Here is a 16,106-nt window from a genome sequence, read left to right on the forward strand (position 1 = left end):
CTGGTCTGGCTGAGTCAGGCTTTTAAGCCTCCTCTAGCATGCACACACAGGCAGGGCCACACCCCACTGCAGAAAGACACAGACACTGAGATCAGCTCTGGGAACACTCCGCTTAAGGGACTTGCCCCAGCACTCAGGTGTCTACCTGCTTTGGAGTGCAGACCCAAAGGTATATTGTCTTGCACTGTATAGAAAAATCTGCACAGTGCAAGCTCATAAAAATTTTCCCTCTTCCTTAATGTGAAGAGAGAGATGCACGACTTCTTGCCCCGCCCCAGTTAGAAATTGGGTTTAATAATAAAATAAATTTATTAACTATAAAAGGTAGATTTTAAGTGATTAAAGAGATAGCAAACAGAACAAAGCAGATTACCAAGCAAACAAAACAAAACACACATACGAAGGTTGATTCACTAAAGAAATTGGTTACAAATAGTAATTTCTCACCCTCGGTATTGTTACAGGCAAATTACAAAAAGGCTTGAAAGGCAGCTGCACTGGCCTGCAGCTTGAGATCTCAAGATCTTGACCCCCCACTTGTTAAGGCAACTCCCATCTTTTCATGTGCTGTAATATATATGCTGCTTATTGTATTTTTCACTCCATGTATCTGATGAAGTGGGTTTTAGCCCACAAAAGCATATGCCCAAATAAATTTGTTAGTCTCTAAGGTGCCACAAGGACTCATTGTTTTTGTTGATACAGACTAACTAATATGGTTACCAAACTGAAACCTGTCAGAAATGATACAGGCATGCAGATTGGATAATCACATTCAGTATATAATAACCTTTCCAGTGATAACTTACATGAGCATCTTGCATAAACTATATCTCAGTTATGCCATGTCCATATCATAAGCATATTTCCATAAAATTATGGAGTGTAATGTCACATCCTTTTCCCCACAAATCCTATAAATATTTCTTACCAGGTGTCATGCTGTCTGATGTGGCTCGCAACTGTAAGTGCTTGCCTCATGGCAGACTGTCAGAAAACAGGGCAGATACCCCAAACTGGTGGTGTAGTCTATAATTAGATTTCACCAAGCTAGTACCAAATGTGAACTCCTGGATCACTATGCCAATCTTAGCATGGAGTCACAGTCCCCTTAGACGCTCCAGTCTATCTTGCTACTGAGACAGATGGGACTTAGTGATAAATGGGGCATTTATACCAAAGATCACATCACATTTAGGTTGCTTCCAGTCCAAAGAGACCAGTCACTTACCAGAGATCAATTGGTACTCTAGATCTTACACCAAAGACAACATTGGTAGCCAGTTCTACAGTAAACTAACTAAAGGTTTATTAGCTAAGAAAAGGAAGTGAGTTTTTGAGAGTTTAAAGCAGGTAAAATATATGTTCGCGTAAATCACAATCTATAATTCCGAATGGTAGCAAAGATCTAATAATCTGCCAGTTTCCCAAAAGTGTCTCAGGGCTACCCAGAAGAATTCTGGGGATCTCAGTCTTCTCATTCAGTTATTCTGCCCTGTTAAAATCCAAACTTTCCAGAGATGCAGGATCTTTCCCTGAATCCATACTTGTAGCTTCTTCTCACAGAAATCAAGTTGACAGGGTCACTACCCACGTGGGCTTTTCCTTTGACGATATAGAGCAGGGTGGATTTGATTTAAAGCAAATTGATTTAAATCACTAGTTAAGAAGACTCGATTTAATAATGGATTTCTACATAAAAATGCATTCTTGTTGGTTCTTAAAACCTTAATACATATTCTTCACAACTCCGAGATAGATGTAGATTTCGTTTTTAGAAGGTACACATTATACATTTTTAAGTGATTTATTTTGAAAACTTTACAGATTAGTTTTACAGCTATATCAGAATATGAATGATTGTTTGGTAATTAGCATTTACCAAAGCTAATTGAAGTATAAGATTACCTCCCTGTGACTTCATAAATAATCTCCAATTCAACAGGTTAATCATTAATATTTGGAGGATTTTCTTGCCATGCTGTATTAGGTGGAGAACATCACCAGACATTTAAATTGTTTTATTTAACTAAAACAATAGTCTTATGTATTCAGGATTTTTTTTACTTCAGCAGCAACCATATAATATCTTAACAAAACAAACATGAATTTTTGCATGTAGTTAAATATTCAAGTTTTTTAAAATCAGGTTTGTTTTTGTTAAAATTGTTTTTAACTAAAATAGTTAAATGAAATCTTTTTTAAAAAACAAACAAAAATTAAATAGACTGTGTCAGCCAGGTCAACATGGGAAAGTTAAAATATTGGCTTCTGCAGCTAACTTAGTCGTCTTCACCTGTTTGTTCATAATCTGGGAAAGAAAAACAAGCTTTCCTGCTTTTTCAGGTCCCAAACGATTTCTCAGTTTGGAATGAATTCTTCCAAAGGAAGAAAATATTCTTTCTACACTGGCAGAAGAAGCTACTTCTGTTAAAAGTGAGATTATCTCTTCAAGGGTCTCTGAATCCGAGAGCTTAAGTGACTTCCACCAGTTCACTGGTGTGACTTTCTTTAAACCATCATCAGCAAACTTATATTTCTTGAATGGCTCTTATTCACAAACTGCGTTTCTTGTACAGCCTGCTGCCATTAGAGGTTTTCCCTTCTAGTGAGAGAGTTGTATGGTAGATCTCAAATCAATGAAGCCTACACTCAGAAAGACCTCAAGGCTTCTGGAATATCCTGCTCAAACAGTTTCACATTTGTGTCTACTGCCTGTCCCTCCCTTCTCACGTTTATCTCCAGAATTCTCCTTGTCCAGATCTTTTCTGCCCCCAACAATCTCCTATTCATTGAACTTTTTGAAATTTAGCACTTTTAAAGAGAGGTAAGGAGTTGACTCTGTTTACATAAATTTGCAGAAGGACAATAGGGTTGAGGTCTGTTATTTTTCGCCTCTATATTTATTTATTTATTTTAAAAACATTTTTTCTGTTAACAAGCATGTTATCTCTGGAGACACAAATCCACAGTTTGAGAACTATAAAACAAAGCATCTCTGATGGTATCTTCTAGACTGAGCACTGAGTCCAGTTGGGTAGATAGGAAGATTAACCTAAATAATCTATACAGAAGCCCCTGGAACCCCATAAAATTGGGTCCTTAATCCAGGAACTATTGGAACTCATTTACAAAACTTTTCTTAAAAATTACATGAATATATTGTCTCATACCATAGAATTAGAATTTCTAATCCGTATTCTATGATGAGATATCTTTGAGGTATAATGTATCTTTATCATTAAATAGGTTTTTCCTCAAAAAGCATTTTATCAAAAAAATCATTTTTTTGATCATTGATTTTTATCCACCTTGATATAGAGTGAGGAATGCATTTTGAGTCTTTGACCTCCGATCATCGCACACAACGACCACTTGCTTTGAAATTAGCATTTTTCTGTTAGAACAGTGGTGGGGAACCTTTTGTCTATCAGGGGCCATAGACCCATAGAAAAAATCAGTCCTGGGCCACACACAGCCCCACGGGGGGGAGTGTGGAGGCTCAAGGCTTCCCCCTGCAGTGGGGTGAGCTGGCTCTCATGGCTCCAGTCCCACAGGGGAATGTGGAGGCTCAGGGATTCCCTTAGGCTCCTGTGTGGGGCTAGAAATGAGGGGTTCAGGGTATGGGAGGGGGCAGGGATGTGGGGTGCAGGAGGGGGCTCCGGGCTGGGGCAGGGGGTTGTGGTGCAGGAGGAGGTTCGGGGTACAAGCTCTGGGAGGGAGTTTGGATGCAGGAGGGGCTCAGGACTGGGGCAGGAGGTTCAGGGTATGGGCTCTGGCCAGGTGGTGCTTACCTCAGGCGGTTCTTGATTGGCGGCACAGTGGAGCTAAGGCAGATTCCCTGCCTTGCCTGGCTCCGCACTTCTCCCTAAAGTGGCTCGCATGTCTGGCTCCTACACGGAGGCATGGCCAGGCGGCTCTGTGCAGTGCATCCTGCTCGTGCCCACTGCCACCGCCCCCGCAGCTCCCATTGGCCATGGTTCCCAGTCAATGGGAGCTGCAGAGCCGGTGCTGGGGACAGAGGCAGCACGCGGAGCTTCCCTGATCGCCTCTGTGCCTAGGGGCCGCAGGGACATGCCGGCCGCTTCCGGGAGCTGTGCGAAGCTGACTGGACTTTTAATGGTCTGACAACCCTAGGTTCCCCCTGCAGCAGGGCGAGCTGGCACTCATGGTTCCAGCCCTGCATGGGGAGCACCAAGGCTTGGGGTTTCTGGCCCACAGTGAGGAGACTTTCCCGTGGGCTGGATGAAATTAAGCAGCAGGCCGGATTTGGCTCACGAGCCGTAGTTTCCCCAATTCTGTGTTACAGTTCTTCATTTGAATTTCACAAGGCTCCTTTCCTGTTTGATGGCTCATTTGATGTGTTGTTTAGTTACAGGGTATACTCAATGTAGATGTTTGCTATTGCATTATAACGGGATACAGATAAGTGAAAATAATGCAAGTAGCATCCCATTAGTTTTCATGAAGTTTAAACACCAAATACACTCTTACACATTTAACAGTTACTTTGATCTATACCAATAGACAAGTGAACTGACCTGGTTTATAAAAGCACTACTCACAATAGTGCTTAGGGCATAATATGATAAAACAAAACAATGTAAAATACAGTAACAACATAATTAAAAACCCCACATATAGATTCAAACTAAATAGATTAAAGGGGTCATAAAAACATCCAATACTTGGTCAGGCCAGTGGTCTGTCTAGCCCAGTATCCAGTCTTCCAACACTGGCCAATGCCAGGTGCTTCAGAGGGAATGAACAGAACAGGTAATAATCAAGTGATCCATCCCCTGTTTTCCACTCCCAGCTTCTGGCAAACAAAGGCTAGGGGCACTCAGAGCATGGGGTTGCATCCCTGCCCATCCTGGCTAATAGCCATCGATGAACCTATCCTTGAGGACCTTATCCAGTTCTTTTTTGAAGCCTTCACAACATCTCCGGCAGGGAATTCCACAGATTGACTGTGCGTTTTATGAAGAAATACTTCCTTTTGTTTGTTTTAAACTTGCTGCCTATTAATTTCATTGCGTGACCCGTAGTTCTTGTGTTATGTGAAGGAGTAAATAATGCTTCCTTATTCACTTTCTCCACAGCAGTCAAGATTTTATAGACTTCTATCATATCCCTCCCTTAGTGGTCTCTTTTCCAAGCTGAAAAATCCCAGTCTTTTTAAACTCTCCTTAAACAGAAGCTATTCCATACCCCTAATCATTTGTTGTTCTCTGTACCCTTTTTCTAATTCCAATATATCTTTTTTGAGATGGGGTGACCAGATCTGCACACAGTATTCAAGATATGGGTGTACCATGTATTTATATAGAGACATTATAATATTTGCTGTTTTATTATCTATTCCTTTCCTAATGTTTCCTAACATTCTGATAGCTTTTTTGACTGCTGCTGCACATGGAGCAGGTATTTTTTATAGAAGTATCCATAATGACTCCAAGATCTTGCTTGAGTGGTATCAGCTAATTTAGATCCCATTATTTTGTATATATATAGTTGGAATTATGTTTTCTAACATGCATTACTTTGCATTTATCAGCATTGAATTTCATCTACCATTTTGTTGCTCAGTCACCCAGTTTTGTGAGATTGCTTTGTAACTTCACAGTCTGCTTTGGATTTAACTATCTTGAGTAGTTTTGTATCATCTGGAAATTTTGCCACCTCGCTGTTTTCCAGATCATTTATGAATATGTTGAACAGCACTCGTCCCAGTATAGAATCCTGTGGGACACTATTATTTACCTCTCTCCATTCTCAAAACTGACCATTTATTCCAACCTTTTTCTATCTTTTAATCAGTTACTGATCCATGAGAGGACCTTCCCTCTTATCCAATGACAGCTTACTTTGTTTAAGTACCTTTGGTTAGGGACCTTTTTAAAGGCTTTCTGAAAGTCTAAGTACACTATATTCACTGGATCACCCTTGTCCACATTTTTGTTGACCCCTTCAAAGAATTCTAATAGATTGGTGAGGCATGAATTCCCTTTACAAAAACCATGTTGACTCTTCCCCAACAAATTATGTTCATCTATGTGTCTGATAATTCTGTTCTTTACCATAGTTTCAACCACTTTGCCTGGTACTGAAGTGAGGTTTACTGGCCTGTAATTGCCAGGATCACCTCTGGACATTTTTTTAAAAATTGATGTTACATTAGCTATCCACCAGCCATCTGGTACAGAAGCTGGTTTAAATGATAGATTACATATCACAGTTAGTAGTTCTGCAATTTCATATTTGAGTTTCTTCAGAATTCTTGGGTGAATACCATCTGGTTCTGGTGACTTAGTACTGTATAACTCAGAGGTGGCCAACCTGGGGCTCCAGAGCCGCCTGCGGCTCTTCAGAAGTTAATATGTGGTTCCTTGCATGGGTGCTGACTCTGGGGCTGGAGCTACAGGTGCCAATTTTCCACTGCTCAATCCCAGGCCCTGCCCACACTCCACCCCTTACTCCGAGGGACTCACCCCTTCCCACCCCCTCCCCTGAGCTTGCTGCACCCTTGCTCCTCCCCCCTCCATCCCAGAGCCTCCTGTACACTGTCGTGGCAGGCAGGAGGCATGGGGAGTGAAGGGGAGGTGCTGATCGGCAGGGCTGCCAGCGGGCAGGAGGTGCTGGGAGTGGCAGGGCAGGGAGGAGCCGATGGGGGCTGCTGATGTATTCCTGTGGCTCTTTGGCAATGTACATTTGTAAATTTTGGCTCCTTTTCAGGCTCAGGTTGGCCACCCCTGGTTTAACTTATCAATTTGTTCCAAAACCTCCTTTAATGACACCTCAGTCTGGGACAGTTCCTCAGATTTGTCACCTAAAAAGATTGGCTCAGGTATGGGAATCTCCCTCACATCCTCTGTAGTGAAGACCGATGCAAAGAATTAATTTAGTTTCTCCACAATGGCTTTATCTTCCTGGAGATGCTCCTTTAGCATCTCTGTCGTCCAGTGGGCACACTGATTGTTTAGCAGGCTTCCTACTTCTGATATACTTAAAAAAAAATTTGCTGTTACTTTTTGAGTCTTTGGCTAGTTGCTCTTCAAATTCTTTTTTGGCCTGTCTAGTTATACTTTTACACTTGACTTGCAAGAGTTCATGCTCCTTTCTAAAAAAAAACAAGGAGTACTTGTGGCACCTTAAAGACTAACAAATTTATTTTGAACATAAGCTTTCGTGGGCTAGCCTACGAATAAATTTGTTAGTCTCTAAGGTGCCACAAGTTCTCCTCATTCTTTTTGCTGATACAGACTAACACAGCTACCATGCTGAAATATGCTCCTTTCTATTTTCCTCAATAGGATTTAACTTCTAATTTTTAAAGGATGCCTTTTTGCCTCTAACCACTTCTTTTATTTAATTGTTTAGCCACGGTGGCACTTTTTTTTGGTGGTCTTACTATGTTTTTTTTAAATTTGGGGTATACATTTAATTTGAGTCTGCATTATGGTGTTTTTAAAAAGTTTCCATGCAGCTTGCAGGCATTTCACTTTTGGTCTGTACCTTTTAATTTCTGTTTAACTATTCCTCATTTTTGCATAGTTCCCCTTTCTAAAATTGAATGCTACTATGGTGGGCTTCTTTGGTGTGTTCCCCCCAACAAGGATGTTAAATTATATTATGGTCGCTATTACCAAGTGGTTCAGCTATATTCACCTCTTGGAGCAGATCCTGTGCGCCACTAAGGACTAAATCAAGAATTGCCTGTCGTCCTGTGGGTTTCAGGCCTAGCTGCTCCAAGAAACAGTCATTTATGGTGTCAAGAAATTTTATCTCTGCATCCTGTCCTGAGGTGCCATGTACCCAGTCAATTTGGGGATAGAGAAATCCCCCATTATTATTGAGGGTTTTTTTTTTTAATAGCCTCTCTAATCTCTCTGAGTATTTCACATTCACCATCAGCATCCTGATCAGATGGTTTGTAGTATATCCCTACTGATATCTTTTTATTATTCAAGCATGGAATTTCTATCCATAGAGATTCTGTGGTACAGTTTGGTTCATTTAGATTTTTACTGCATTTGACTCTGCATTACGTGCTTTCCTTCACATATAGTGCCACTTCCCACCTGCACATCCTATTCTGTCATTCCTATATATTTTGTACCCTGGTTTTACTATGTCCCACTAACGATCATCACTCCACCAAGTTTCTGTGATACCTATTACATCAATATACTCATTTAATACCAGGCACTCAAGTTCACCCATTTTAGTATTTAGTCTTCTAGCATTTATATATAAGCACTTATAAAACTTGACACCTTTTTAGCTGTCTGCCATTATGTGATGTAATTGGATGGGACTCTTTTTCATTTGGCTGTTTCTCATTAGATCCTATCTGTACTTAATCATCTTCCATCCTCTTCTCCTTACTAGGATATAGAGAATCCTCCATTAATAGATCTTGCCCTGAGGGATGTTTCTGTCTGAACTGCATGCTCCTCCGCACCTGTCAGCTTTCCCCCAGCCTAGGGTTATCACATTTCAGGTTTCCAAAGAAAGGACACTGCTGTGGGAGGGGGGAATATTTGTGAGGGCGGATGGTACAGTTCTGGAGGGGGTACCTGCAGCAGGGATACTCACTGAAAGTGGAGGGCACTGTTGCTTCCTGTCACAGTTGCAGGGTGGTTGGTACAAGCCCAGGATGCAGCTACAACCATCAGTCAGCGCCTCCCTCCAGGACCCCCTCCCTAGGGCTGGGAGCTGGGTCCTAGGTGGGTGGGATCCCACAGCTGTGGCTTTCAGGGGAGGGACCAGTTGGGAAGTGGACCAGTCAGGGTTCTTTCTGAACTGCAGCTCGTGTGCTCTGCAAAAGCCCCGGACATTTCCTGTTATTTGAAAAATCTGCCCGGACAAAGAAAGGAGGCTCAAAAAAGAGGCAGTGTCTGGGAAAATCCGGTTGTATGGTAACCCCAGCCCTTAGTTTAAAAACTCCTCTATGGACTTTTTAATTTTACATGCCAGTAATCTGGTCACAACAAATATAAATGGAGAGGGGTTGGGTGGGGGAAGGAGAGCTAATAAATTTGGGGCACAGCGGTGATACTAACAGGTCTTATGGGAAAATGATGAGTTTGGGTTTTAAAAATGGGACAAAGATATGAGTTTTATACCTTAAGGCAACTACAGCAGAAGCACAATTGCCTGCTGACTTAAGGCACAAGAGTGGGATCCCAAGAAGCTGGGAATGTCTGAGTGCAGTTGAAGAAGGAAATCAAATATAGCCAGGGCTTTGAGTTTAAGCTGTTGCTGTTTTTAATCTATCGCTTCCTAGGTAACTAATATGGGGGAGGAGGAGGAGGAGTATAGCATGAAAATGGTTATGAGCAAATTATGAACAGAAACACTGATGTGAATAAATATACCTTTTAAAAAAAAAAGTTTGAGGCAGTGAGACTTAGAAGCTGCTACTGAGTGACAAACAGAGAACAGCTTTTTAAATTCTAAACACTGTATAGATATATAGCCCTGTAAATACTCAGTTGCCTTCTGCTTTAAGACAATAACATGATAGTTGACAAAGTCTACATATAGAGAGACCTAAAGGGAAATTCTAATCTACCAGGTAACCTGGGCTCTATAATTTATTAGTAACTGGATAAAACTGCCACTGGATAAAAATTGAGCAGGAGATAACTTCTGATATAGATGTGGAGAACAGTGTTTGGTTTAGAAATCTCTCAAGGACTCTACAGCCAGGAAATTTTCCATTTTCACTTATGATGATGTCAAAGATTGGACCTAAACGGAGAGACATTTAGAGATCTGACTCAGTCACTCCCAGTGATAGCTGAATGGGTAAATGAGTGTTTACTTTGTGTTCTGTTTTTCACTTTTGTTCTTCAATTCATGGCAGATACTATGCAAACCAGTCATTTTCTATCTCATTTTATAATGCAAATTTTTCTCCACAACTAGTGGGTGAAAAAGAACAGAATGTGTGAAACTGGGTTCTGCTGATACAAGGAATTTGAAATACCTCATGCAGGATGTTTGTCTTGCACAGCAGCCAATAAAAGTGAACCTTTGGTATCATCTCTTCTGTGAGTTTTGTTTAACAAGGCACCAGGACAGGAGATTTAAGCTATCTGATTCTGCATGTGAAGTATTGAGAGTCATTTGTGTAAAATCTGGTCACCAGATCCATAATCCTCTTCCTTATACCCCAGGGATCGGCAACCTTTGGCACGCGGCCCACCAGGGAAAGTGTTGGCAGGCCGGGACAGTTTGTTTACCTATCGCATCTGCAGGTTTGGCCGATCGCAGCTCCAGCTCTTCCTGCAGCCCTGGAACGGCGAACCACAACCACTGGGAGCTGCAATCGGCCGAACCTGCAGACACTGCAGGTAAACAAACTGTCCCAGCCCGCCAGCAGGTTTCCCTGGCAGGCCACTTGCCAAAGGTTGCCGATCCCTGTTCTACCCAGTCATTTTTCCTTATTGATTTAACAGAGAAGACCAATCTGATAAGAATAATGGCAACAAACGCTCTCAAGTAAAATATGATAAAAATGTATTTAGATTTGGGTTTTACTGCATAGTTTAAAGATGTTTACATTTCCATTGCTCATTCTGTTAATTAGCAGAGGACTTAACTGTTTTAAATTTGTAGATTAAATGTCTTAAATATTTATTTCATTGCAGTTTTGTTACACTTACTCTTGCTGTAGGAGTTAATAGTTCATGTAGCAATAGATACTTAACAGAACATGTAAATATATTATATTAAAGGACGCACTGTAACAGTATATATTCTTGTCCACTTTCAGCCAAGCACATTACAAATACTTAGAATCGGGTTCTTGCTGATTGTAGGTATGGAGACTTGGTTTTTTCTGCAGTCTTTATTCATGTATATTAAGAATTCTTCATAGTATCTTGGGCTAACTTAAATGTTCAGGAGGCTGTCAAGGAAGCAACCACATCAGGGCTGTGCTATAGTATGGGAGCAGCTTCTTGAGACTTGGGGAGATGGAGATGCAAAGGTGGAGAAACTAGGCATACATGATTAGTTTTTAAAGGTCGATTTGTCTTATTAGTGACGTGTGTGTGTATCTATCTATCTAAAATTACAATAAAGCCGTTTTTAGATTATCATATTTAGTTGAATGTTATTGGCACCTCTGCTCTCTTGGCACTAGAGTCCTGCAAATGTGCAGACCATGTTTGCGGATTATGGATCGGATGCAGATACAAATTTTGTATCCGCATAGGGCTCTACTTGGTACCTCTGTTGTCTTCCTTTCAACACAAGTTAAATTATATTCATGCTTGACAAGTGTATCAGTCTTTGTTTTTCAGTACTCTGGTCTCTTTTTTGTAGGCTGCTACCCGTCAGGACATGACATACTGGCTTCAAGAACTTCAACAGAAGAGATGGGAATATTGTAACAACCTTGATGTAGCAAAGAGGGACAGCAGAACTTCACCTACACCCAGTGACTTTTCCAAAGGTCTTGTTGCCAAAGACAATATAGGTAGGTTGAAAACTTGAGTTACACATATGGAGCATGTAATATTTCTGTTTAGTAAGAGTTTACCACTATGATTTTGTTCATGGTAAATTTTCTACAATTTCCCTCCTTTTTTTCCTTCTTTAAAGCAGATTGCAAATGTTCTTGTAAAGTTTGCAGAATCACATTCTCTAAAATCAATATTTTATATTCATTTCTTGTGTTTATAAATGTGCCTCTTAGACGTAAATGTAAGTTCATATGGCTGTCCTAACCTATTTCAGTCATGGAACATAATGATGCTTGGAAGAATAGATTTTGTAAATGGAAACAAAATGGAGTACTGTTAAGTTTGGGTCATACAGTGTGAAAGACCTCAATTTAAAGGGTGTTAATTCATCCTTTTATTGTCAGAATATCTTAAAATGTGGCATGTTTAGTTTCTTTTGACAGGTTTCAGAGGAACAGCCGTGTTAGTCTGTATTCGCAAAAAGAAAAGGAGTACTTGTGGCACCTTAGAGACTAACCAATTTATTTGAGCATGAGCTTTCGTGAGCTACAGCTCACTTCATCAGATGTTTACCGTGGAAACTGCAGCAGACTTTATATACACACAGAGAATATGAAACAATACCTCCTCCCACCCCACTGTCCTGCTGGTAATAGCTTATCTAAAGTGATCAACAGGTGGGCCATTTCCAGCACAAATCCAGGTTTTCTCACCCTCCACCCCCTGGCATTTAAGGTCCACTTCCTCAGTGGGAAGGGAGAAAAATCTTTTCAGACGGAAAGAGTCTAGTTGATTTTTTACTTTGGTCAACTACAGAAAGCATAAAAAATTATCCTGTTCTACATTCTGAACAGTTATTACAAATGTAGCAGACCAAATAAAGCTCATGTCTTTACTGCTAAGGGCAGTGCATTGATGTAAACGTAATTGCTATGGTGGGGGAGAATAAGCAAAACAAGACTGCTGAAGACATGTGGTGAGAGAATATTTTGAGTTTAACATAGTTTGTTAGACACTCGTGTTTTATTTTTATTTTTCCTGTAACCATTTCTTACTTTTATGCCTCATTACTTGTACTCACTATCTCTTTGTAGTTAATGAACTTGTTTTATTGTTTTATCTAATCCAGTATGTTAAAATTGAAGTGTTTGGGAAACTCCAGTTATGGTGGCATTTTTGTGCATATTATTTCTATTAAAGAAATAATGGACTTGTATTGACCAGAAGAGGGGGTTGGGCAGTGCAGGACATACATGTCTGGGGAAAATCTAAGACTGGGGGTGTCTTGGGGTCACCCTGCAGTATAACTAAGGCTGGTGAGAGCCAGAACCTAACCCAAGTGTGGCTGGCAGCCTGCAGTTACACACAAACACTCAGGGTGTGACTTGCATGCTGTGGAAGACAGTTTGTGAGCAGCCCAGGAGGGAACTACTTCAGCAAAGCATTGTAAGGCACTCAAAGTTGCAGGGCCAGGGTGGCACACCTACTCATTAGTCTAGATTGTACCCTGGAATGTCACAGCATGTGCTTAAGTGCTTTGCCAAATCATGGACTTAGTCTCTTGTTTGTTCCCAATTTGAAAAAGACTGATAGACATGCTTGGTATCAAAAGTCTTGTCCTTCCAAAGCATATACTTTACTAAAAGAGAACCTGATTTCAGGTCTAATCAAATGCCTAATATATGGTGCCCTAATGAGAGTGAGTGGGTATAAACTAATTTACAAAGTATGATGTCTTGCTGAATAATGCAGTTTCAAGATAGGCCACTTTCATTTTGTGATAATAATTCACTTTCTGCTGTGTTACTATGAAACACGACTTACATGCAGGTAATATATTGAATATTCGGTACTAATTCTGGTAGTTGTCCTTATGAAAGTATGGAGAGGTGGAAGCAGCTCTAATTAGTAACCAACTTTTCATTAGAAGTTTGATGTTTTCTCCTAACCTTTAAGACAGTGAAAGACAACTTTTCACTTCAAATTTTGCATGTGTGGTTTGACAGAAAGAGAATATCTTTAGTCAAGCTTAATATAAACTTGCAGAGATATAAGAGGTCTAGAAAGTGCAGCAATGCATTTTTCAAACTTTTCTGTTTTTGCTGATGTAGGACAGACACTTCGATTCGGTTTGCTCTTTGATTATTGCAGAAAACTGATGCCTTCCATCATATCCAGAAATGGGGACGTAGATCTTGAAGTAATTCTGTTGTATTCCACATGGGACATGAAACAAAGCTCCCTTGGGCTAATGCAGACTTTTAAGGTCAGGTATATTTTTCCAGTATTTGGCAAAACTCAAAACTGTTCAAAATTCATTGACTTAGACTGGTTCATTCCATAGTAACAGAGGAAATTTAAGTAGAGTTTCCTCCCCCGACTCCCCAAAGTTCAGATTCCCATGTTGGCCCGCTGGAGCACTACCCTCTAACCCAGTTCCCTGCCTACATTTGAGAGAGTAGTTATAGTTTGACTGTTCTCTACCACAGAGGATTTGCAAATATGAGACTAGTTATTTTTACTAGGTCTCCCTTCCTTACTACTTGTTTAAACTTCTAAAAATTATACATGTCACTTAATAAAGTTTGCGGATGATACAAAGCTGGGAGGTATTGCCAATTTAGAGAAGGACAGGGATAATCCTACAGGAGGATCTGGATGACCTTGTAAACTGGAGTAATAGTAATAGGATGAAATTTAATAGTGAGAAGTGTAAGGTCATGCATTTAGGGATTAATAACAAGAATTTTAGTTATAAGCTAGGGACGCATCAGTTAGAAGTAACGGAGGAGGAAAAGGACCTTGGAGTATTAGTTGATCATAGGATGACTAGGAGCCGCCAATGTGATATGGCTGTGAAAAAAGCTAATGCGGTCTTGGGATGCATCAGGAGAGGTATTTCCAGTAGGGATAAGGAGGTTTTAGTATTGTTATACAAGGCACTGATGAGACCTCACCTGGAATACTGTGTGCAGTTCTGGTCTCCCATGTTTAAGAAGGATGAATTCAAACTGGAACAGGTACAGAGAAGGGCTACTAGGATGATCCGAGGAATGGAAAGGAGACTCAAGGAGCGTGGCTTGTTTAGCCTAACTAAAAGAAGGTTGAGGGGAGATATGATTGCTCTCTATAAATATATCAGAGGGATAAATACCGGAGAGGGAGAGGAATCATTTAAGCTCAGTACCAGTGTGGACACAAGAACAAATGGATATAAACTGGCCACCAGGAAATTTTAGACTAGAAATTAGACGAAGGTTTCTAACCATCAGAGGAGTGAAGTTTTGGAATAGCCTTCCAAGGGAAGCAGTGTGGGCAAAAGATCTATCTGGCTTTAAGATTAAACTCGATAAGTATATGGAGGAGATGGTGTGATGGCATAACATGGTTTTGGTAATTAAATATTCATGGTAAATAGGCCCAATGGCCTGTGATGGGATATTAGATGGGGTGGGATCTGAGTTACCCAGGAAAGAATTTTCTGTACTGTCTGGCTGATGAATCTTGCCCATATGCTCAGGGTTTAGCTGATCGCCATATTTGGGGTCGGGAAGGAATTTTCCTCCAGGGCAGATTGGAAGAGGCCCTGGAGGTTTTTCGCCTTTCTCTGTAGCATGGGGCACGGGTCACTTGCTGGAGGATTCTCTGCTCCTTGTAGTCTTTAAACTACAATTTGAGGACTTCAATAGCACAGATATAGGTGTGAGGTTTTTTGCAGGAGTGGTGTGTGAAATTCTGTGGCCTGCGTTGTGCAGGAGGTCAGACTAGATGATCATAATGGTCCCTTCTGACCTAAATATCTATGAATCTACAGTGATTTATATCTGTAGATTAAGTGCTTTACAAAGGGAGGGGATTTTTCCCCTCTGATCAGAGGTTGTAAATTACCTCTATAACTTGTAAAAACCTCCTAGTGTGCTAGTGATTACATACTTTGTAGCAGAATATACAAGCTGCATTACAAAAGTGAGTCTTTGAAAGCGGGTTCAGTTACTAATCATCTGAATGATGAAGTAGTGCTGCTTCAGATCAAGAAACAAATTATTCATTGCAATATCTTTTTTTTATTTAGATTATATGAGAGAAGTAATTTTTCGTTTCTTTCAGTTACTCAGATTTCTAATTTAAACCATTTTAGAGTGAAAAGTAGAGGTTGTCCTACCATTCTGTCTGATGTAGACTTGACAAGGAGGCATTCTTGTTACTAGTTTCTTTTAATATTCATGTTTATGAAAAAGTGGGCTATGAAAAGCAAATATAGTAATACTGCTTTTGTATGTCTTGTAATGGAGCCATTGTACATTCATGGATGTCAAGTAAATAATTTGTACTTTCCAGTGCCTTGAACTTTCAGTTTCTTGGAATTTATTATAGCTTCAGTTTGCCAAAAAACTAAGAACCAAATGAACAATCTGATATTACTGCATTCATCTACATTAGTTTTTAATTAATATTAGTATACTGCATTTTTATAACAAGCCCCATATATTTTGACATAACTTGCAACAACTGCTTTCAATGTCAGTAAGCTTTTCACAATTCTGTTTACAACAGTGCACCATGCCTAATGCTTCATCAATTAAGTATCCATTGAGAAATTATTGATATATCTAGCATTAAAACATAAAG

At 40.2% G+C, this 16,106-nt stretch overlaps 1 protein-coding gene across 1 annotated transcript in view; it reads left to right on the plus strand.

The window, feature by feature from the left end:
* The window catches only part of TBC1D2B (TBC1 domain family member 2B), a 63,689-nt gene that overhangs the window by 5,421 nt on the left and 42,162 nt on the right, over nucleotides 1-16,106 (plus strand). The window contains exon 2 of the mRNA XM_048867135.2: nucleotides 11,338-11,491. Coding sequence (XP_048723092.2) covers nucleotides 11,338-11,491 — 154 coding nt within the window. The remainder of the gene's footprint in view (nucleotides 1-11,337; nucleotides 11,492-16,106) is intronic.

The sequence above is a fragment of the Caretta caretta genome, chromosome 10 (genome assembly GCF_965140235.1).
Source record: "Caretta caretta isolate rCarCar2 chromosome 10, rCarCar1.hap1, whole genome shotgun sequence".
Lineage (NCBI taxonomy): Eukaryota > Metazoa > Chordata > Testudines > Cheloniidae > Caretta > Caretta caretta.